At 59.6% G+C, this 21,322-nt stretch overlaps 1 protein-coding gene across 4 annotated transcripts; it reads right to left on the bottom strand.

Moving 5' to 3' along the window:
• Window positions 1-375: 375 nt before the first annotated feature.
• On the bottom strand, window positions 376-20,681 carry CCN4 (cellular communication network factor 4). Of its 4 annotated transcripts, none has more exons than XM_070392372.1 (5): window positions 20,612-20,681; window positions 12,249-12,528; window positions 6,241-6,501; window positions 3,974-4,171; window positions 376-2,762 (listed from the first exon to the last, which is right to left on the bottom strand). In XM_070392372.1, exons 1-5 carry the CDS (start codon window positions 20,678-20,680, stop codon window positions 2,467-2,469), a joined length of 1,104 nt encoding a protein of 367 aa, XP_070248473.1. In that variant the 5' UTR covers window position 20,681; the 3' UTR covers window positions 376-2,466. The 4 variants fall into 4 exon arrangements, with proteins under 4 accessions (XP_070248473.1, XP_070248472.1, XP_070248475.1 ...); XM_070392371.1 differs by having other exon boundaries at window positions 376-2,766; window positions 3,978-4,171; XM_070392374.1 differs by lacking the exon at window positions 6,241-6,501.
• Between the last annotated feature and the right edge of the window lie 641 nt (window positions 20,682-21,322).

Here is a 21,322-nt window from a genome sequence, read left to right as displayed (position 1 = left end):
ACCCGGCACGGCCCACACAGACTAGAAGAGATTACTCATGGGATCAGTTCTCCTCACACAGAATCCCCCCCCCCCCAATAACCCATTTTCCAGGTCTCCGTTCCTATGGCCCTTAAAGGAAGAGTCAGCAGATAGAAATGAGACCGTCACACACGTGTGGAAGAGGAGAGCTTCTGAGTAAAGGTAGGAGCACACGCCGCTTCTTTTATTCACCAGCTGTGTGCGCACCACAGGATGCCTGGCACGGCCTAGGCCAGGGGTGGGCAAACTTTTTGACTCGAAGGCCACAATGAGTTCTTAAACTGGACCAGAGGGCCAGAACAAAAGCATGGATGGAGTGTTTGTGTGAACTAATATAAATTCAAAGTAAACATCATTACATAAAAGGGTACGGTCTTTTTTTTCTTTTAGTTTTATTCATTTCAAATGGGCCGGATCCGGCCCGCGGGCCATAGTTTGCCCACGGCTAGCCCAGGCACTCAGGAGGCCCCAGTGCGGGGGACACAGTCTGGCCCTTGTGTCCTGGTGGGGAATCCCTCTGCAGGCCACGCGCATCATACAGTGTGCAGTGCTGGGCGAACCACGCCGCCTGTGAGTTCAGGGCCCGGTTCTGGGCCGCAGGAGGGACGGTCTGCAGGGGAGGCGTGGGATTCTGCCCATCTCGTACGCTTCTGGGCACTCGGCACCTCAGTGACCTGAATGCCAGGTTCCCCTCTCTTGGAAAAGGCTCTAGAGCAGCGGTTCTCAACCTGTGGGTCGCGACCCCTTTGGCTGTCAAACGGCCCTTTCACAGGGGTCGCCTAAGACCATCCTGCATATCAGATATTTACATTACGATTCATAACAGTAGCAACATTACAGTTATGAAGTAGCAACGAAAATAATTTTATGGCTGGGTCACAACACGAGGAACTGTATTTAAAGGGCCAGAAGGTTGAGAACCACTGCCCTAGAGAGACAGTGAGGAAGGGCAAAAAAAAAAAAAAAAAATGAGAGTGAGGAGTCGCTGACTTCGACGTGTTCTCCTGCCCTGATGCGCTTGGGAGCTCTGAGAGGAGGAAAGACATCGGGGTGATCAGGCCAGTCAGTGGGGGTTGCAATCCCGACCCCCACGGGCCAGCTGGGCGGCTGTGGCCCTGTTTCCTCGCGGCTCTGAGCTTCCAGTTCACATTTGTAAGAGCAGGAATCGTAATGGGCACCTTTCAACACAACCCTGGCGTGTCCGTGAGCTAGCGCATGGGAGGCACCGAGATCATGGCGCGTGGCAGGTACAGAGTGAAAGAAGGTAACGGTAGAGAGTTCTAGTTCACCAACAAAGTGAATACTGGCCTCCTTGCCACGGGGACAGCCTTGTCGTGCTATTAGCTGCAACCCCATTGGCTCTTGATCCCTGTGAAGTAGGTTTCTGTTTCTAACCAACTGGTAGACCTCTGTCTTGTGGGTCAGAACGGGGTCATGTGGGTCGGCGGAGCTGAAGTCTGTGACATGCGTCACTGAGGCAGGAAGAGACGGTGTGTCCTGGGCCCGGTGGCCCTTGCCACCCAGGCTGATGCAGGCTGGACCCACCCCCTGGCCTGACCCACTCCCGGCCTGGACCTCAGCCACTGCAGGAGGGTCTGGCCTGGAGGTCAGTTGAGGTCCCTAAGTGCAGAAGAATGTCCCAGAACACCACTCTCAGGGGTGAGCGAGGCCATCCAGGGGCTCCCCCACCTCCCCTGAGGCCCCAGGCCGGTGGGGGTCTGGCTTTGGGGAAGAGCCTGGCCCATCCCCCGTGGACGTCCTGGTGGTCAGCAGCGGATGCCTGCTGCGTCCGTCGCTCCTTCGGAAAATGGGCTGACCTTGCTCTGCCCTTGGAGTCCTGAATAGGGACTTTCCCCAGGAACAAGAATGAAATTGACCAAATGGCATTTCTAAGGAAATGACCCCAACGTGTACCCCTCACAGCGCAGGAGTGAGGAGGAACTTAGCCTCAGCAAGGCCCGGATTCATGGACACAATTCTCCGTGAAAAATCCAAGCCCAGGAACCATGGGCCTCCCGTGGCAGATGTCTGGTGACTTCGGGGTACGTAAATCTTTGGGATCAGAGCTACTTTGGGGTGCTGTGGTCAGAACTGTCTATTACAGGGCCCCTCGGCAGGGCCCGAGCAATAGACTGATCCGTTGTCCTCAATCCCATCGCTCCTGTTGCGTGGACCCAAGGAGTCTCATGTTTGGCATCTCAAGGGGGGACTAGCGAGATCGGATGTCCAGCTGAGTCGCTGCCAAGGACGGGACCCACAGCCAGGGCCAGAGCAGCAGCCTAGTGGGCCATGGGGTGGTTGGAGACAGGGAAGGGGCCAAGGGTCTGGGTCAGGGTCACTGGAAATGAACGGGAAGTGGACTAGGGAGGGCTCAGCCGTGGGCCGCCGAGGGCTGGCTGCTTGGCACGCGTTGGGCCAGGCCCGAGCCCTGCGTGTGGTACCCGCCTAATTGGCGATTTCTGAGAAGTCGGGGTAGAGGTCCAGGTCAGCAAAGATGTCGTTGGGGTTTCTGCAGCTGAGGTTGCAGAAGCAGGCATTGATCCACAGGACCTGGCGGGAGAAGCCGGGCCCGTCGGGGCACTGGAAGGAGACGTCGATGGTCTTGGACTTGTAGGGGATGCAGCACCTGCTGTCCGTGCAGACCCCGCAGTACTTGGGCCTGTAGGCGCGTGTGCTGACGCAGCCGGCCAGGGTGAGGTTCACGGGCGCCTCCGGCTGGTACACAGCCAGACACTTCTTCCCTTCCTGCGGAAAGGGGTGTCGGTTGGGATGCTCAGGGGACGAACCACCACCTCTGCCCTCCCAGCCTCATGGCCCCTTTTCTCTCGCCCCCTTTCACCTCCTTCCTTTTAGATCCGCAGCACCTTCAAGATGGGGAGGCCCTCCCCCAACCCAGCAAGACCCCCCCCCCCCGTGCGACGCAGGAGTCAACTGAGGCCCACAGACCGGAAGGCTTTGCTCAGGTCATGCCTCGCAGTCTGCAATTTCCCTTCTTCCCTCCATTTCTGCCTGCCCCCTGCCCACAGGACACCGCTGCAGCTCCCCCATCATCCAAGTGCCCAGCTAACTAGTGACCGGGTACACGCTCTACCCTCCCTCCCCCTCCTCTGCTCCCCACAGCCTCTCACACCAACTTACTCAACCGAGTTGGTGTTATTTAAAAGTAGCTCGACCAGCTGGTGTGGTTGAGCATTGACCTATGAACCAGGAGGTCACGGTTCAATTCCCGGTCAGGGCACATGCCCGGGTTGCGGGCTTGACCCCAGTGTGGGGAGTGCAGGAGGCAGCCTATGCCTGATTCTCTCTCATCATGGATGCTTCTCTCTCTCCCCTTCTCCCTTCCTCTCTGAAATCAATAAAAATGTATTTTAAAAAAAGTTGCTCTGTCTCTCCCTCGGGCCACTCAAGAGCAGGGCTCTTTCTGGGCCCCCGTGGTCTAATTCCGTGCTGGCACATGGCAGGCACTGGACGGGAGGTCTGGGGCCCCAATACGTTATGGACGGGGGGCCTGGGGCACAGCGATGGGGGACATGGGCCACCGTCACGTGCAGTCAGCAGCAGGCGGGCATTTGATGCCAGTGTCCCCGGCCCCGTCTAGTACTCCTGTCACCCACATGGCTGGCGTGAGGTGCACACGGGTGGCGTGAGCACAGGGGCAGAGGAGAATGGCGGTCACGAGGGTCCCCCAGAATCACCAGGGGACCAATTCTGAGGGTCCCTGGGTTCTCTCCAGAGAGACCCTGATGCTAACAACATAGTCACCACGATCACTCCGTTCAGTGAAATTCACAAGACGCCCACCCGGTGACACACGTTACCCCGATAACGGTTAGGAGGTGGGCTTACTTACCCCCATTTTACAGCGGCCCCCTGAGGAAGCTGGGGAGCCAGGCTCAGAGCCAGCTCCCCTGTGGAGCGCGAGACGCCCGCCCCGCCCGCCCGGGGAGGGGACCCACCTTGATGAGCGGACCGATGTCCACGTCGCAGGGCCGCAGGGCGCAGAGGCGGCTCTCCTGCTCGGGCCAGCAGCGGGCGTTGGCGTTGGAGACCCGCGTGGAGATGCCCAGGCCGCAGCTGGTGGAGCAGGGGCTCCAGGGGCTGGTGTGGGCTATGCAGTTCCCGTGCCAGGGCTCGGCCTCGCCCATGACCGCTGCGGACAGACACCAGACCCCCCGTGAGTCTCCAGCCTCCGTCACCCCAACCCCTACCACCGCCACCTGAAACTCAGCCAGGACGGAGGTGGCCACTCGGCTTCTAACAGCCATGGGTCCCCAGGGACAGCAGGCCTTGCTCTGAGTCCCTCCTCTTCTCTGGAGGGAAGGCCATCTTTGGGGACAGGTGGGCCTGCGTTTCAATCCCGCTCGGCCACCTACCACTGTGGGACCTTTGACATCTCGGCCGGGCCCGCCTCCTCACTGAGACAGTACCAGCGGCCTCGCGGGCTGGGCGGCCATGAGGGTAATCTAGACACTGACTGAGCACGTGTCCGGCGTCTGCTTGGGGCTGGGATAAATCCACGGGACGCTGTTCCTGTCCTCAGAGGTCATGTTTATCTGGGGGAAGGTCAAAGGCCAGTGGCTACCCCCGGACCCAGCATTTCCTCTGGGTGAGGCTGAGGGCACGGTGCTCAAGGGGACACACAGGCTTCAGAGGGAGCGGGTGGGTGCAGCTCTGAGCAGGCCCACCTGCCCTGGGTGGGGGGGTGGAGGTGATGGTAGCGCCCCCTCCTGGGCTGTGGGTGGAAAGGTGGGCTCGCCCCAGGCCAGTGAGCCCTCAGGCGATGTGAGCTAACACGGTTTCCTAACCACCGGCCAACAAACACCAGCTCTCGGGTGGGTCATTAATGTTTCTCTCCTGGCATCTAGAATGCTCTCTGGCGGCCTGAGAAATGGAGAATGCCGTGAGCTAGGGATGGAGGCGGGGGCACGGAGGATGGGCCGAGGTACCCAGACCGACCCCAGGAGGAAGCCAGTCTCACCCTGCGGAGCAGGAGAGAAAGGAGCAGGCAGAGGGGAGCGGGGAAGACAGATGGAGAGAGAGTGGAGGGCGGGGGAGAGGGAGAGAAAGGGGCTGGGAGAGGAAGGTGATAAAAATGGGGGAGGGAGAGACAAAAATAGGAAAGAAAAGCCATTTAATAGGATCAGAAAGGGGAATGGTGAGGCCTCATACCCAGCCCCTCAAGGCTAAAGGTGTGCAGGGAACATTGATGCATGAATGAGGGATGGATGGGGGATGGATGGGGGATGGATAGGGAGAGGAGGGGAGGGGAGAGGGAGGAGGAAAAGAGGAGGACAGAGGAGGGGTGGGTCTGGGTGAGCTGGGCTGTGAGGTGGAGGGAGGAGCAGAGGGGAGGGATTTGCCTGAGAGGATAAAGGGCTTTGGTTTCTGGGTCACCTGCTAGGCAGGCAGGGGCTCTGCTGGTGTTTGGTCAGAATGGGGTCACTGGGCCACACACAGCGGGCAGACAGCCGCCCTCCCCTACCCCCCGTGGTGGGACTGCTGCCCTGGGCTTGCCAGGGACACACCGCTCCTGTTACATCCTCCCCACAGGGACTGCTCCTTCCTGGGGCTGCCTCAGCCCCTGGGGCACCCCAGCCCCACCCACAGAGGCTGTGTGATCCTGAACCCCAGCAGGGGGTGGGGGGGACCTCCTGGGGTGGCCCCTCTGCACCTCGGCTCTCCTGCTTCCTGTTTGTTCTCTTCTGGAACACTCTCTTCTCTTGGCCTCTGCAAACCCTCCTGTACCCGCCTGCCTCTGGGATCTGCCGCCCTCAGCTTCCCTCTCTCCCCCTCGCCACACACACATGGCGGTGGCTCAGGGGACCCTGTGTCCCCCAGGTCTGCTGGCCTTTGGGGCTGTTACCACTTGAGTGGCAGGTGCCATGGGCATCTGGTGGGTAGGGGTCGGGATGCTGCTTAGTATCGCACAGTGCACAAGGCCGCAGCCCATCATGAGGAAGGATCTGGGCGGAAGGCCTCGCCCCCTCCACTCCCCTCTGCACCCTCACCTGGTCTGCACGTGGGATCCCAATGAGCCGCACCTGCCTGGCTTTGCTCTCCACAGAGCCCTCCCTCATGTCAGTCTCCGAGGACCCCGTGGGACAGGCAGAGCCGGGCCGTTCCCAGGTTACCCCGGGAAGGGGGTCCAGAGGAGACAGACTCCCCCAGGCCCGCCCTCCCACGCCCATGCTTGGCGCCCACCCCATGCGCAGCACCCACCTAGGTCCCCCGTGTGTCGCGGCGCCGTCTTGCGCAGCCTCCGGGCTCCGTCGTCGCACACCCACTGCTCACAGCAGCGGCCGGGCAGGCGGACCCGCCGCGGGTGGCGGCACCAGAGGCGTGGGGGGCGCACCCGTAGGCACAGGGGCGTGCAGCCCACCGCGCCGTCCACGCACGTGCAGTTGAACTTGCAGCTGGGCTGGAAGGACTCGCCGTTGCCGTAGCGCACCCCGTCCAGGACGCAGCCCACGCCGACCACCTCTGCGAACACAGGGCGCCGTCAGGCCCAGGGCCCGCCAGGCCGCCTCTCACGGTGCCCCGCGCCTGAACCCACCAGGGGCGGGACGCAGGGGCAGGGCCCAGGCCCAACCCGTGAGGGGCTGGGCAGAGGGCGGGCAGTGCTGTCACGGCTTCAGCTGCTGCTGGTTGAGTCACACCTGCTGCCAATGTCAGAGGGTAAAGCATGGGGGAAGGGGGGGGATCCGGGCAGCCACTCCCGCTCCTGCCCCCAGCACATGGCACAGAGCCTGGTACTGACACGTACGTGTCCCTGAGCTCCTGGCTGTCAGCGGGGCAGACAGGGAGAACCGATCGGGAACACTTGGAATCAAAGGTCCCACTGAGTCCACGCGTATTGACGGCTGTTCCAGGCGCTGAAGATCCAGGAGTGAACCAGACAGAGGAAACCCACAACTCCCAGAGGGTGACATTGTAGGGGGGGGGGGGGTGACCAGGGAGAACCAACAGATCGTAGAACGTTGCTGGGGATCGTGCCAGGGAGGACGGTGAAGCAGGAGGGAGCGTGGGAGCTGGGCAGTGCCTGAGTTACATGAGGGGGGCAGGCAGGACCTCCCAGAGGCAGGAAGGTGTGGGGTGAGCGGTCCAAATGCTGGGGGAGGAGCCTCCTGAGGTGGAGCAGCCTGGGGCCTGCGGGGGTCGGGGGCGGGAGACAGGGGAGAGCGGCTTCCCTGCAGGTGCACCAGAAGGCGCACAGCGGTTAGAGCCTAGAGCCTAGAACGGTGCCTGGTGCACAGAGGGGCTCAGGCCACTGTTGACTCCATGAGATGAGTTCCACTTGTGGGGAGCACCCCTGGAGCTGAGGACAGAGGGGAGATGGTAAGGGGGTATCAGGAGGCTGCCCCAACCATCCAGGTGACAGGGGTGATGCTCGGGCCAGGGAAGGACCGAGAGCCGCGAGGAGGAGGGTCCTCGGCTTTGGAGACATTTGAAAGGAAGAGCTGCTGGGCCTCTGCCCTGTGTGAGGGGCCGTGGATGGAGGAGGCAGTGCCGGGTGCCTGGGAGCCCTGGCACCATGGTTCCCCCGGCACTGCACCAGGCCCCACTGGGGAGCTCTTTAAAATTTGAATGCCCAACAAATAAAAATAAAAATAAAAAATACATACAAACAAAAGAAAAACATAGAGAAAAAAGAAAAAAAGAGAGAGAAAATAAAATTCAGATTTCCATGCCATGGCCAGATGGTGGGGGTGGCCTGGACTCCGTGTTTTGACACCTAAAGAGAGAGGCATGATGTGTCACTTTTCCCTGGAGAGCGACACTTACAAGGTTACGGGGCTAGCCTAACGCCGTCATCCCGGTCAGTTCTGGTGCCGGAATTCGAACTCAAGTTCTCTAGCTCCAAAGACCATGCCTGGCGAGTCTTCTCCTCCCTCCCCCTTCGCACCGGGGAGTCTGAGCCTGGGCCCCGACCGGCCCCTCCTCCGGGGGTGACGGGGGCGGGGCTGAGTGACCGCCACCGGGAGCGTTAAACCACAGTGAACAGGGGCGCAGCCGCTCCCGTCTGAGGCTTCACGGGCCGCACGGGCTGGTTTGAACACGCTCCGCAAGTGACGTGCCCAAGGTCACGTAGCAGGCGAGCCGGAGCCAGGACGCAAAGCCCGAGTCTGCCTTGGCCTCCGATCCCGGCAGCAGCCGCCCCGCCGGCCAGAGCGGCCACATCACAGGCCCAGTGTTTGCACAACAGAAACTGCCAGGGGCACCCGGGGGCGCTCCCTGCTCGCAGCCGCGTTTAGCTTGGCGCCCGGGGCATTGCAAACATCTTCCCTGACACGCGCTGCCAACATGTACAAATTATACCCACATCCGGGCTTTCGGATTTTCTTGAAATCGGAGCAGAGCGGCCAAGACCGGGCTCACTTTTCTGCCGGCCACGGTGGGGTGGCTGGTGCCCAGGATCCGCCGCCACAGCCTGCCCTGGCCACCCCGCTGCCCCGCCACCCTTCCTGTGGCTTCTCTGTCCCAGGTGGCATGTGTTTACGGTATTTTTACCTCCCGCCTCGTCCTGAACTAGTTGTGGGCACGTCTCCAGGGCAGAGTCAGCCTCTGGGGATGCGCGTGGGTCGAGCCGACCACCTGACGGATTTTTCTGTTTAGGGACCTGCTCCTTCTCTCTCTCCCCTGAGGACCCTGGGCCGCCCTCTCTCTCACGGTCAGACCCGGGCTCTGCCTCCCTGGACGAGGCCTCATGGACTCAGGCACCAGGGCATCGCTTCCGGGAGGATGGTCGGAAGAACACTAGTGAGCTGTGTGTGTGTGTGTGTGTGTGCCCACACTAGTGTGCATGTGTATGTGAATGTGTGTGAGTGTGTGCACATATGTGAGTGTGTGCATGTGTGCACACATGTGTGCATGAGATGTATGTATTGGTGAGTGTGAGTGTGTGCACATATGTATGCATGAGATGTGACTTGTGAGTGTACATATGTATGCATGAGATGTGAGTGTGTGTACACATGTATGCATGAGGTGTGTGTGTCTGTGAGTGTGTATGTTCATGTGCACATATGCATGCATGAGATGTGCATATCTGTGAGCGTGTGTGTGCACACATATGTATGCATGAGATGTGTGTGGACATGTGTATGCATGAGATGTGAGTGTGTGTACACATGTATGCATGAGATGTGTGTGTCTGTGAGTGTGTATGTTCATGTGCATGTGCACATATGTATGCATGAGATGTGCATATCTGTGAGCGTGTGTGTGTGCACACATATGTATGCATGAGACATGAGATGTGTGTGAGTGTGTGTGTGTTGAGGTGGGTAAAAATCTGCCCCGACAAAAGAGTTCATTGTGCAAACAAGTTTGAAAAGCAAAGGCTTCTGCCGACAGCTCCCCTTTGGGGTGTGCCCAGGGCATGGGCGTTTACAGCTCTGAGCAGGTCTCTGACACGTGTTGAACTTGATTGCTTCCACCGTCTGCAAACCTCCATGACCAGGGAGCCTTGGGGAGTGAGAGGCCTGTGAAAGTCCCCGCAGACCCGCTCTCTCACAGCCGCAAGGAGGGAGCGCAGAGGTCGAGGTGGGGAGCTGGGGCTGCAGTGGGGGCAGTGGGGCCTGAGAGATGCAGAGGGGGTTGGGGGTGGGTGCGAGGGTGGCTTCCAGGCCCCTGGGGCGAGGGGCAGGCAGGAGAGGCAGTTGGGCTGCACAATCTCTGAGTCTGAGAGAGAATGTCTACAAGGCATGTGCCTGGCACCTGGTGAGGTGTCCGTGCAGCTTGAGAGATGAGTGTGATCACGGAGAACTGAATAACCTGCTAATGACCTTGAAGAGCAGCCATGGAAGCTGGGGGGCAGGGGGAGGAATGATGTATGTGAGTCTCCTCTGCCTGGAGGGTCCTGGTGCAGGAGGCTCAGCCATGAGCTCCACTGCTTTGGGGAGAGTGTCGGACTGACTGTATTCAGTAGCCCCCTGTTATCCACGGATTTGTTTCCCACAGGGTCAACCATGGTCTGAAAATATTCAATGGAATATTCCAGAAATAAACAATTCAATGAACAGTTCATGCGTTTTAAATTGCAGGCTGCTCTGGCTAATGTGATAAAACCCCACGCCGTCCTGCCCCTCCCACTCGGGACATGAGTCACCCCTTTGTCCAGCGTGCCCACGCTGTCGATGCTGCCCTCATGGGAGCACAGGGCTTGTGCCAACTCACCCTGATTTCACTTAATATTACCGCAGCCACTAACTTCCATTTCACACCGTCTAGTGCTGTGATTGTTCTATTTTATGATCACTTATTATTGTTGATCTCTGACTGCGTCTAATTGTAAATTCAACTTTCTCAGAGGTAAGTATACACAGGAAAAAACAACACCTATAGGGGTCGGCACCATCCGTGGTTTCGGGCATCCATGAGGGGTCTTGGAACGTGTCCCCCACAGATAAGGGGGGGCTATTGTATATCAGCAGTCTCACACCTGAGCGTGCACAAGAATCACCTGGGAATCTTGTTAAAGGTGTGGGTCCCACCCCCACCTCCAGAAGTGTGGGGTTCAGGAACAACAGCTTTAACCAACACACAGGTGATCCTGTATAAGTTCTGATTGAACACACTGTTTGTGGGGCTAACAGTGAGTCTGAATGAAAGGAATGAAAGAAGAAGGATGAGAGGGAATATCACTGATAAAGCTAAAGACACATGACTTGGTATGAAAGTGGAAGCGTGAGCCAATGATAAAAGAGCAGGAAGTGCTCATGAATGAACCATGAGGTTCCGATAGGCTTGTCTGACTTGGATTTGTGTGCACAATCCATCAATTACCCCACCTCCCCAACCACCACCACCGAGGAGAAGCAGGGGGTTAGGTGAGGTGAGAGGCTGCGCTGTGTGTGTGTGAGTCATGGCTGCAGGGAGTGGGGTTCGGCCCTCAGGGGAGAGGAGGTTCCGGGGTTTATGAGGCTTCGTGGAACTGTTCAGGGGCCAGGCTGCTGTCACAGGCCTGGTCCCCCCCCCACCCCCCCCACCCCCCCCCCCCCCGCATCCTGCTGGGTCAGTGTCTCTGATAAATGCTTAGATGGTTCAGGCTAAATGAATACCAGTCCAGATCGAAGCAGGAGATCAGAGAGTCCCAGACAGCAGGTCTCCGGGAACAAAAAGGACATGATGTAGCACGTGAAGAGAAAACAGACCACAGATACCACAGCCCTTCCCCACGTGAGGATATTATAAAGTCCAAGAGGGAAAACAAACAAACAGAAGCAAAGGCAACTAGAAACTCCAGGAAAAACAAAAAGGCTGCACAAGAAAGGAGATTCAAACAAGTGCACACCTCCTGCTGCGTAACAACACTGACGCACTGGGAATACTGTAAATGGTGGTGACTGTATGAACAACAATATGACAACGACATTGGGCGTGGTCTCAAGGAGCTGAGTCATTAGCTAGCAGCTGTCATACACGATCAGGGACAGGTGACCCCAAATCGATATTTCAAGCCAATCGAGATGTAAGAATGGACATGTATTGTGTCGTCCTAACCACCCAAAGAAAGGGCGAATGGTTAACATGGACCGTGGTAGCTGGAGGAACGTGGGTGGGAGAGCGGAAGAAATGGTTGCAGGCCTCTGGCTTTTATCCTTCCAAGGCCACTGAATTTTTAAAGTCTATATTATCTTAATTTATCATATCACTAAGATAGCTGGAGCTCTGCAGGGTCCCAGTGCCCCAGAGGCCATGGGCATCCTGCGAGGGATCCTGCCACTAAGACAGGGGTGGGGAATGTCCAGCCCACGGGCCATATAAAGGCCCTCGGAATCATGTGGCCGGGCCCTGCCAAGGCATGAAGGGTGAGTTAATGAATGTTTGACCCGCTACAGCAGGCTAATGTTTAAGTGATAATATTCTGTGGCCCCCGGATGATGTTATGCTTATCCACATGGCCCTGGGCGGAGACAAGGCTCCCCACCCCTGCATTAAGGGAATGAAACCAGGCTGAGCTCTCCCTGGAGTCTGGCATGGATGTGCCCCGGGTCCGAGAGCGAGCCGGATGCCAGGTCCGGAGAGGAGAGGGCAGCAGGCATCCGTCCCTCCTCAGGTAGCCCCGCCTCTGGCCGCTAAGGATCGGCTGAGGCTTGTGAGGCACCCCCTCCAGAACAGGGGCCTGGCCAGGGGCAGGCTCCAGGTGAGGGCCCGGGACCGGGGCTGGAGCTGGGGGTGGGGGTGGCGGGGAGAGGAGGGTGGCGAAGTAGGGAGGGGTCACTTACGTGCACACACTCCTATTGCGTACCTCGGGCGGTCCCCGCTGTAGTCGCAGTAGAGGCCCCGGTGGGGGTCACAGACGGCGGCCTCGGTGCAGTTGTCCCCGAGCTGCTGGGCGCACACCTTGCAGCACTCGCAGCCGTCGGTGAGGAGGCTGACCCCCAGCGGGCAGCGCGGCGGGGACGGGGGGCACTCGCACGGCCACTTGCAGAACTGGGGGCGTGAGGACGTGTCCTCCAGCGGTGCTGGGGTGAAGGCCATGGCCGTGGGGGCTGCAGGGAGGGCCTGCGGGGGGGATGGCAGAGATGAGGGGGGCTGCCAGGCGAGGGGCAAAGCCCAGAGGGCGGCCATCACCTCCCATCTTTGTGGTGTTCAAAAGGCTCGCAGCAAATTATGTCCTTCTAGCATGCTTTCCCCCCACTCGCCCGAGGATATGCTTTTAAATCGACTTTTAGAGAGAGAGAGACATCAATGTGTGAGAGAAACATGGATTGGTTGCCTCCCATATGTTCCCCAACCAGGGATTGAACCTGCAACCTAGGGATGTGCCCTAACCAGGAATCAAACCCACGACCCTTCAGTCCGCAGGCCCGATGCTCTAACCAGCTGAGCGAACCCAGCGGCCAGGGCCCCACTTCATTCTTTGAACAACAGATGCTGAGATATCCAGGCAGATTCCGCCTCCCTTCGCTAAGGAGGAAACCGAGGCCCAAAGAGACAGAGGGACAGCCCAGGGTGGCACAGTCCACGAAGGGCGAGACGCAGACTCTCTCCACTCCCATCTCTCCCCGCTCTGCCTCCTCCGGCCTCCCAGCCACGCAGTGGCGTTTGCACAGCGAGTCCTCAGTCTCACTTAAGCATTAGGCATTCCAAGAGGAATCTGAAAAATTCCTGCGCCTAAGGGACCCACAGCTCAGAGGAGAGGCCGACAGGAGAGGCGATGTGTTACAACGCAAGGCCAGGTGCGGGGTGCTGGGCCTCCCTGGGGAGCCCCGAAGCTCCGGGACACTCCGTGGGACTGTCTGCCTGGTGAATGAGCCACCCTGCGCGCTTGGCTGCCGGGCCCAGAGGCCCGGAGAGATGATCTACACTGAGATGCAGGTCGGCTGGGCTCATTTTCGGGGCCTGGCACATCGTAAGTACAGTAAATATTGATTCAACAGGCACAGGGCCCTTGACAGTCAAAAGACAAGCCTTGATTTGAGGTTGGGCCCCCTCCAGGCGTGGTCTCAGGCAGGCTTGCTGGCGGGAGCAAACTGCCCTGGGGGTTGGCGATGTGTGGTCACCTGGGAGGCAGGTGTTCGCCCGCGCCTGTTTGCTTTTCCTCAAAAGCACAGCATGACCTCAAACCTCAAATCATTAAAAGCAACCACAGCCCGGCCAGCGTGGCTCAGTGGCTGAGCGTGGACCTATGAACCAGGAGGTCACAGTTGGATTCCTGGATGGGGCACATGCCCGGGTTGTGGGCTCCTCGATTCCCAGTGTGGGGTGAGCAGGAGGCAGCTGATCCATGATTCTCTCTCATCATGGATCTTTCCATCTCTTTCCCTCTCCCTTCCTCTCTGAAATAAAAATATTTTTAAAAAAGATGCCCAGAAGGAAGCAGCAGAGAAGACCCCTGGACAGAGACAAGCGGTTAAGGGTCCCCCTGGCCCAGTGGAGGGCTGGGCTGGGCCCACTGAGCCAGGCCCTTGCTGTTGGCGCCATCTAGTGGTGCAAAACCTCCCAGCTCACACATGCATAGGTGCACACACACAGAACATCAGCCCTTGAAAGTCCAGGGGGCGTGGCCGGTCCCCCTGCCCTTCCCCTTGGTACAGGGACCATTGCCATAAAAACATGGACTCTCCTTGTTCACCCTAAAAGCAGCAGGAGAAGCGTCTCGGGCCAAGAACAAAGACAAGAGGCCCCAGCCCCTCTGCGCATTGATTCCCCGAAGTCAGCCAGATCCTAAGGCCCCTGCTCCCTGGCCCTTCCCGCACGGAGGCCAGCGGCAGCACCGCCCTCGGCGTGGGGGCAGGAGGCCCTGTTGTAGCGCGCACCTGTGCTGACCTGGAGCGGGTGGCCCGGGGCCCTTGGGTAGTGTGTCCCAGGTCACTCCAGCACCCCGCATTAGTCCTGAGGAAGTGTGAGCCTCAGGTCAGAGCTGCGGCTCCGCAGGTCACCCCGCGGTGTCGCGCCCCCGCCGGTGGAGCCTGCATGGAAGGATTCAGTCACAGCCACAGCCACAGCTCGGGCCTCTGCCGCGTCCCATCTCCACGGACAACAAGAATGAATTCCCGTGACTCCCTGCTTTTAAGCGAAAAGCAATACACCTGTTCTTGTTTAAGAACTAGGTACCTCGCCCGGCCAGTGTGGCTCAGTGGTTGAGCATTGACCTATGAACCAGGAGGTCACGGTTGGATTCCCGGTCAGGGCACATGCCCGGGTTGCGGGCTTGATCCCCAGTGTGGGGCGTCCAGGAGGCAGCCGATCCATGAGTCTCTCTCATCATTGATGTTTCTCTCTCTCTCTCTCCCTCCCTCTCCCTTTTTCTCTGAAATCAATAAAAGTATGTATTTTTAAAAAAAGAATAGGAAATAGGTACTTTGGCAAAACCCATAAGCCCAGAGGCTCCCTTGGGTGGGCGGTGACACGGGAAGGTCTGGAGGAAACTCGGGGTCGCCAGCAGCAACAGAGGAGGTGGCCGGGCATCTACCCAGAGGCTCCCTTCCCCAGCCTCTCCAAACGGGTCTCCTCTGGGGAGGGAGGCACAGTGCAGGGTCACAGGACGCCTGCCCAGGGGTGCGGGATCGGCCCAAGCTACCGGGGGTCCCCGGAAAAGGACACAGAGCCTCTGGGAGGGCTTTTAAGGGGCGAGTTGCTCTTTCTGGCTCTTCAGTGCCCAGCACTGCGCCTGGCACGCCCTGGGCAAGCTCTCCCAGAACAGCAGGGGAGGCCCCAGCACTTGGCTTGTCCCAGTAGGGGAGGCCGCACCCTGATTCTCCACAAGGGGGCAGCATTGAGACAGAAACTGCCCCAGCGGGCCCAACCCTGCCAGGGGGCTTTAGGAAAGGGCTGCCCTGTCTGGAAGCGGGGTGAGTTCACCCCTTTCCTGAAATGAGGGGCCCTGGGCAAAGCGGGGGAATGTGACCCACCCACCCTCCCCATGCACTTCCCTGCTTCCTTCTCACTGTCCTGGTGGAACCGACTGGGGCAGCCACAGTATGAGAAGGTAGGCACTCCCGGACACCTCTCTACTGAGCACCCCCTGGGTGAGGCCCTGGGACCTCTGCCCGGGTACCGGGGGGTGCCCTCGGGTGCCCAGCAATGCGCTAGCTCCCCTGGTCCTCTAGCGTCCTCTACTGTTCTGCCCGATGGGTGGGGCTGTGAGTGCCTGTTCTCCGAATGTTCCTCTGCCTCCTCTCCCTCAGCCCACCCCTTCCCCTCCCCCTCCAGCCCTGGGCAGGCTCCCAGCCTTCCCTCACTCCTAGACTCCACACGGGGATTCCCAGAGAGCCAGGGGGACTCGCCCTCCCTCTCTTCTGGGCCTGCCTCCCATTTTCTCCCACTTCCCCCTCTACCCCCACTCACCCCCCACCCCCCACACCAAAGCCTAGCAGATCCACAGTCTCTCTCAGCCTGGACTTGCCTCCGGATTGGGGGCCTTGGGATGGGCGGGCACAGCTTTTATCATCCCCTGGAATGTCCATTATTCAGGCCTTGAGAAGCCAGCTCCTTCTCCAACCATTTCATCTCCCTTACCCTCCACCTCCTTCCCTCATGGAGAGACAGGGGAGGAGGGGGAGGAGAAGGGAGAGGAGGAAGAGGGGGAAGAGAGTTGGCAGGTTAAAATGATCTAATTTAAGGGTTTTTAAGTCAAGCATGCATAACAAATCTTCAAGGCACCCCTTCATGTGCCGGTACCTGGGAGTCACCCCAGGAATTCAGGCTCAGGGCCCTGGAATTGGTTCCCCCCACAGCACTCTGATTTCTCAACACACTCCTCTCTGCTAGAGTAAAAATCCATCTCCAACCTGCGAGCCTTCCTCCACGGTGGGGACAGAGCCAAGCGTCGATCACCACGTCTCCAGGACAGGAAGGGGCTGGGCACATAACAGGGCTGAGGGCGTCCATGGGAAACGTATATGGATGGGCTCTGAAATCCTCACATCATCCGGGGACCTGACTCAGGGTTGTAGGACACAAGTCTCACCTACAAGAATCATTATCACCACCAACACCAACAGCACCACCATCATCAATACCACCAATACCATCAGCACCATGCGCACCATCATCATCATCACCATCAATACCATCAATACATCATCACCATCACCATCAACACATCACCATCAATACCATCAGCACCATCAATACCATCAGCACCATCATCACTATCACCATCCACACATCATCATCAATACCATCAGCACCATCACCATCAGATATTGTAATGAGAATTTTTTTTGTTACTCCTCACCTGAGATATTTTTTCATTGATTTTTAGGAAGTGGAAGAGAGAGGGAGAGACAGACAGAAACACTGATGTGAAAGAAACACATCACTTGGTTGCCTCCTGCACGAGCCCTGACCAGCGGCTGGGCCAGGGAGGAGCCTGCAACCGAGGTACGTGCCCTTGACCAGAATTGAACCTGGGACCCTGTGGTCCGCAGGCCGGTGCTCTATCCACTGAGCAGACTGGCTAGGGCCACTGTAATGAGAATTTGACATTCTCGTATTCACACCGAGTCTCAGACATCCGTGTGTATTCCCTCTTCCGGCGGGCGGCTTCGGGCGCCTGTGCCATGCCCAGGAGCCTGTCGGGGGAGGAGTGGCTCGGACTGGAAGCGCTGGTCTAGACTGTCAGGATGCTCTTGCCTCGGAGGCGTGCGGTGTGCAAGTGAGCTGATTAATGCGGAATGCTCGGCCCCTGGGACATGGAATGAGTGAGCACCGTGTCTGCACCCCCTCCGCCGCCCCGCTCTTTAGACATCGGCAGGATGAATGACACGATGCTATCGAGAGCCCTTCCCTTGATTTCCGGGCTGCAATTGGCATCCGGCCTGGCCCCTCCCAGGTCCCCACCTGGGCCAAGTGGAACCCACTGGGGCCACCCAGACCGGGGTCAGGGTCAGGTCTCCCCAGGCCCCCTTTCCAGAGGGCGAGGCTGCCAGGGCTGTGCCAGGTGGAACTGTGTGCCATCCCTGCCAGGCTCCCAACAGCGCCCCAGACAAGCTGTGGGCAGAGGGGCCCCGAGCTGGGAGCAGAGTGGCCAAGTGGCGGGAAGAGGCTCCAAGTGGGGGCTCGTCGGTGTGGGGCTGCGGTGAGGTTTGAAACGCTCGCTCAGGTCTAAACTGTGGGCAGGAGGTGTAGCCAAGCCTATTGTTCCTGTTATTGCTCATTCATTCATTCATTCATTCATCCATGCATTCAAATATCACTTTATTGATTTCAGAGAGGAAGGGAGAGGGAGAGAGAGAAAACCAATGATGAGAGAATCATTGATTGGCTGCCTCCTACATGCCCCACACTGGGGATCAAGCCCACAACCAGGCATGTGCCCTTGACCGGAATTGAACCCAGGACCCTTCAGTCCAGGACGACGCTCTATCCACTGAGCCAAACCGGCCAGGGCCCATGTTCTCACTCCTTTAAAAAAGGGCAATGCCACATCCTGGGGTCCTCACCTTTCTACAGGGGATCCTCGGAGGGGAGGGCAAGTTTGCATCTCATGCCCGGCGTGCCCTCTTCACGCACTCACACGCACCATGGGGATCTGTGCCTCAGACAGGCTGCAACCTCACGCATGCCGTGCACACACGTGCCCCTGTGCACACATGTGCTCCTGTGCACACCCCACGTACATTTATACGGGAGAAGTGATATGGGCGACCAGAGACCTAATGTTTGCCCAGGAATTTATGAGCACAGTGTTGGTCACCCCAGTCCCAGACCCCTGGCCCCCGAGGGTGCTGTGTTCTCACCCCCGCATCAGGGAGCTGGGGGCCCCCTGAGCCAGCGAGGACAGGGAGGTCCAGAGCAGTGAAGGGACTGGCGGCAGCTGGAGCAGCCAGAGCGGAGCTGCGCCAGCCTCTCTCCTGGAGGCCACCTCTCCCTGTCGATCGCATCCCAGGGCGTGGGTGGCTGTCACCTGCCCCGCTGGCCCGTGAGCCCTTCTCGGGCATGTGCTTCTCTCTGCAAAGTGCATGGACCACGAAGGCTGCAGCTGTCGTGCCAAGAGCTGGACCGAGGTTCACTGAGTGTTGGCTGTGTGACCTCGGGCAACTGACTTAACTTCTCTGAGCTCCAGGCTTTGCATCTCCAAAGGGGGACGGCGACATTGCGTAAGGAAACTGCTGGGAGGACTTTAGGGGGCCCTCCCTTCGTAACTGTCCGGCGGATGGGCTGAGGATGGGCTTAGCCGGACACGCAGCGCCTCTGGCCCAGGACTTGGCAGCGCGCACCAAGTTCAGCCCCTTCCTCTTGGCACCTGGTGGGCGCCGAACCCCGCAGAAGGAAGAAAAGCACGAAGAGAGGGAGGCACCCCTTCATCTCACCGCGCTCCCGAGTCTGCGTGGCTCAGGTTCACACCCGCCGCCCCATCTGGCTCGTGGAGTTCTCTCTTCCTCCTTCGGTCACAGAACCTTGAGAGAACGTCTCGCCCTCAGCCCCCTCACAAGCCCACTTCCTCCCAGCGTTCCTGGCAGTGTGCTCGGGCTGCTCCTTCCATATGAACGTCCAGCATCACTTTTTCCGTTAGCTTCCCGCTGGGACCCCGCTCGGACTCGCCGTCCGCTGATGTGTTAGCGCCTGGGGTTTCGCTAGAAAGCAGGGCCGGCTGCCATGCGTCCCACGGCCCTGGAGGGCGGGGAAGGAGCCCCGCGGGCCCCAGCGCTGGGCTTTGTGGGGAGCTCCTGCCTGGGGAACAAGTGGGGACTGGGTCATGTCGGGTTCCCCGAGGAGGTCCCCAGGCAGGGGCTGCACAGAGGGGACACCTCGCCTTCCATCCTGCTGTCGGGGGGCTGTCCGGACTTGTGGGTCCTATGCGTGTCCCCTCAGCTCGGCGCCCCTCTTCCCGGCACCCCTGGCTCGCGGAGGCTCCTGGGGCTCCAGTGTCCTGGGACACCCCCCTCCGGCAGACTTGAACCCCCCCTTCCCCCGTCAGGCTCGCTGCCCCACACCCTCACCTCTTCTCCATCCAGCCCCTGTCCTCCCAGCGGGCTTGGCTCTCCCTGGTCTGCAGGAAATGCTCATTTCCCCAGACTTGGAAAGCTCTGGAGAAAGCACGGCTTTGGCAGGAAAAGGTCTACGTTGGAGCCCTGGTCACCGCTTCACTAGGGGGCCCTGGGCCAGGCCCTTACCTGCTCTGTCTCCATTTTTTTTTTCTCATTTGTCCTTTTCTGTAGGACAGGAGGCTCTGTGCAGGTGCGGGGGACTGAACAATGAACCGGACCGACGCTCCCCTCGCTGGGGGAGCTCCCATCACCCAGCTCCTGTGGGGCCGCTGGCCAATAGCTGGCCATCAGCTCTCAGCCCCAGATCCCGTTCAATCAGAGCCCACAGGCAAGCTACTTGCTCCCCGAGCCTCAGTCTCCTCATCCATGAATGGGGCACATGGACCCCAAAGGAAGCTGGCCGTGTGAGGGGCAGAAACCCCTCGTGCCCCCCTGCCCGGCTTTCCCTCTGGGCCTGGGGGAGTGGATTCAGAGCTCTCCCCTGCCCCCTGCCCCTTGCCCCCTGCCCCCTGCCCCTTACCCCCCTGCCCCCCTGCCCCCCTGCCCACCCGCCTGCCTCCACGCCCAGCCCCAGCGGGCTGGCGCCGTCTGCCACGTATCTTGCTCCCCTGGCTTCTTGGAGGTGTAGACCTTCCTCCGGCCCTTGGAGGTCTGTGCAAGCCCAGGTGGCAGAGGTTAGAAAGCATCGCAGGCGCCGTTCCTCACGCGGCCCTGGTGCTGAAAGCTGGCATTTTCCTGTCCAGCTTCTCTTGGCATTTTCCACGTTCCCTTCCTGAGTATACCCAGCCCCTGGAGACTCATGTTTTCCAAACCTCAAGACTCAGGAAGTCAACTTACAACTTGCTCACAGTCACGCTGCTCAGAGAGGGCGAGCGACTACCCCAAGGCCACACAGCCAGTCTCGGCAACGCTGGGTCTGGAGCCCGGGCCCCGGCTCCAGGGCCCCTTTCCTCCTGTGTGGCTTCAGGTGTGAAAGGAGGCGGCGGGACCCGCGAGCGTGTTTCTGCAGGTGCTGCCCCGGCTCTCGCCCTGCCAGATGCCGCGGATCCCAAGCAGCCCTCCTCCTCACCCCGGGCCTCGCCCCTGCCCCCCTCCAGCCCCTCTCATCCAGCCGGTCCCCTCTCCGAGCCCCTCCAGGCGGGACTCACCGTGGCCAGGGCGCTGCCCGCGGTGGCTGCGGTCACTACTGCCAGCGTCCAGGGCAGGAACCACCTCATGCCTGGGGGTCAGTGGCCAAGGCATCGACAGAGCAGCCGGGGAGATGTCCGCGTCTCGGGGAGCGGGCCCAGACTGGCGGCCCATCAGGAGCACCAGCGCTGCTCTTCCCGCCGCCCTGGGGGGTTTTATGAAAGCGAGATCTGACGTCAGGGGTGAGGACAAACCCTGCATTTTCCTCTGAAAAAAACTTTTCCTGCCTCTCGCTCTCTCTTTTTCTTTCTTCCCTCTGTCCCCACCTCCAGCCCCGCTTGGCCGCCGCCCCGGCCCTGACAGTCTTAAAGGGAAAGTTGCCGGGCTCTGATTGCAGGCGGGGGCCGGGCCGCAGGTTCCCACAGAGGAGCCGGGTCACCAGGGGGGGGGGGTCCCCGGGGGGGTGCCGGGCGGAGGCGGGGATCCAGTTACCCGTGGGCGGTGGGGGCTTTGAACGCTCTCCCAGTGGGAAAGGAACTCCCTCTCGTTTCTGCCGGCTGCGCCCACTTCTGGTTTTCATCCGTCACCTTTCACTCGCCCGGCTGCCGGCAAAGGGGTGGCTCCGATTCCCCATCTGGAAATGATAGGCGTTCACCGATGCACCAGGCGCTGGCTCGAGCGGCCTCATTATCTCCCCACACATGGAAGCCGCGCCACTAACTCACAGGGGC

This window comes from Myotis yumanensis, unplaced genomic scaffold (genome assembly GCF_028538775.1).
Source record: "Myotis yumanensis isolate MYYU_CA2020_CCGP unplaced genomic scaffold, mMyoYum1.0.hap1 SCAF_15, whole genome shotgun sequence".
Taxonomy (NCBI): domain Eukaryota; kingdom Metazoa; phylum Chordata; class Mammalia; order Chiroptera; family Vespertilionidae; genus Myotis; species Myotis yumanensis.
This window is presented reverse-complemented; position numbering and strand designations above follow the sequence as displayed.

Coding starts and splice junctions, on each gene's coding strand:
- CCN4 (XM_070392372.1), bottom strand. CDS start 20,680: ATGAGGTGGTTCCTGCCCTGGACGCTGGCAGTAGTGACCGCAGCCACC. Junction 12,529..20,611: donor CGGGCAGCGCCCTGGCCACG/GTGAGTCCCGCC, acceptor TCCCCCCCGCAG/GCCCTCCCTGCAGCCCCCAC. Junction 6,502..12,248: donor CGCAATAGGAGTGTGTGCAC/GTAAGTGACCCC, acceptor CTGTGTTCGCAG/AGGTGGTCGGCGTGGGCTGC.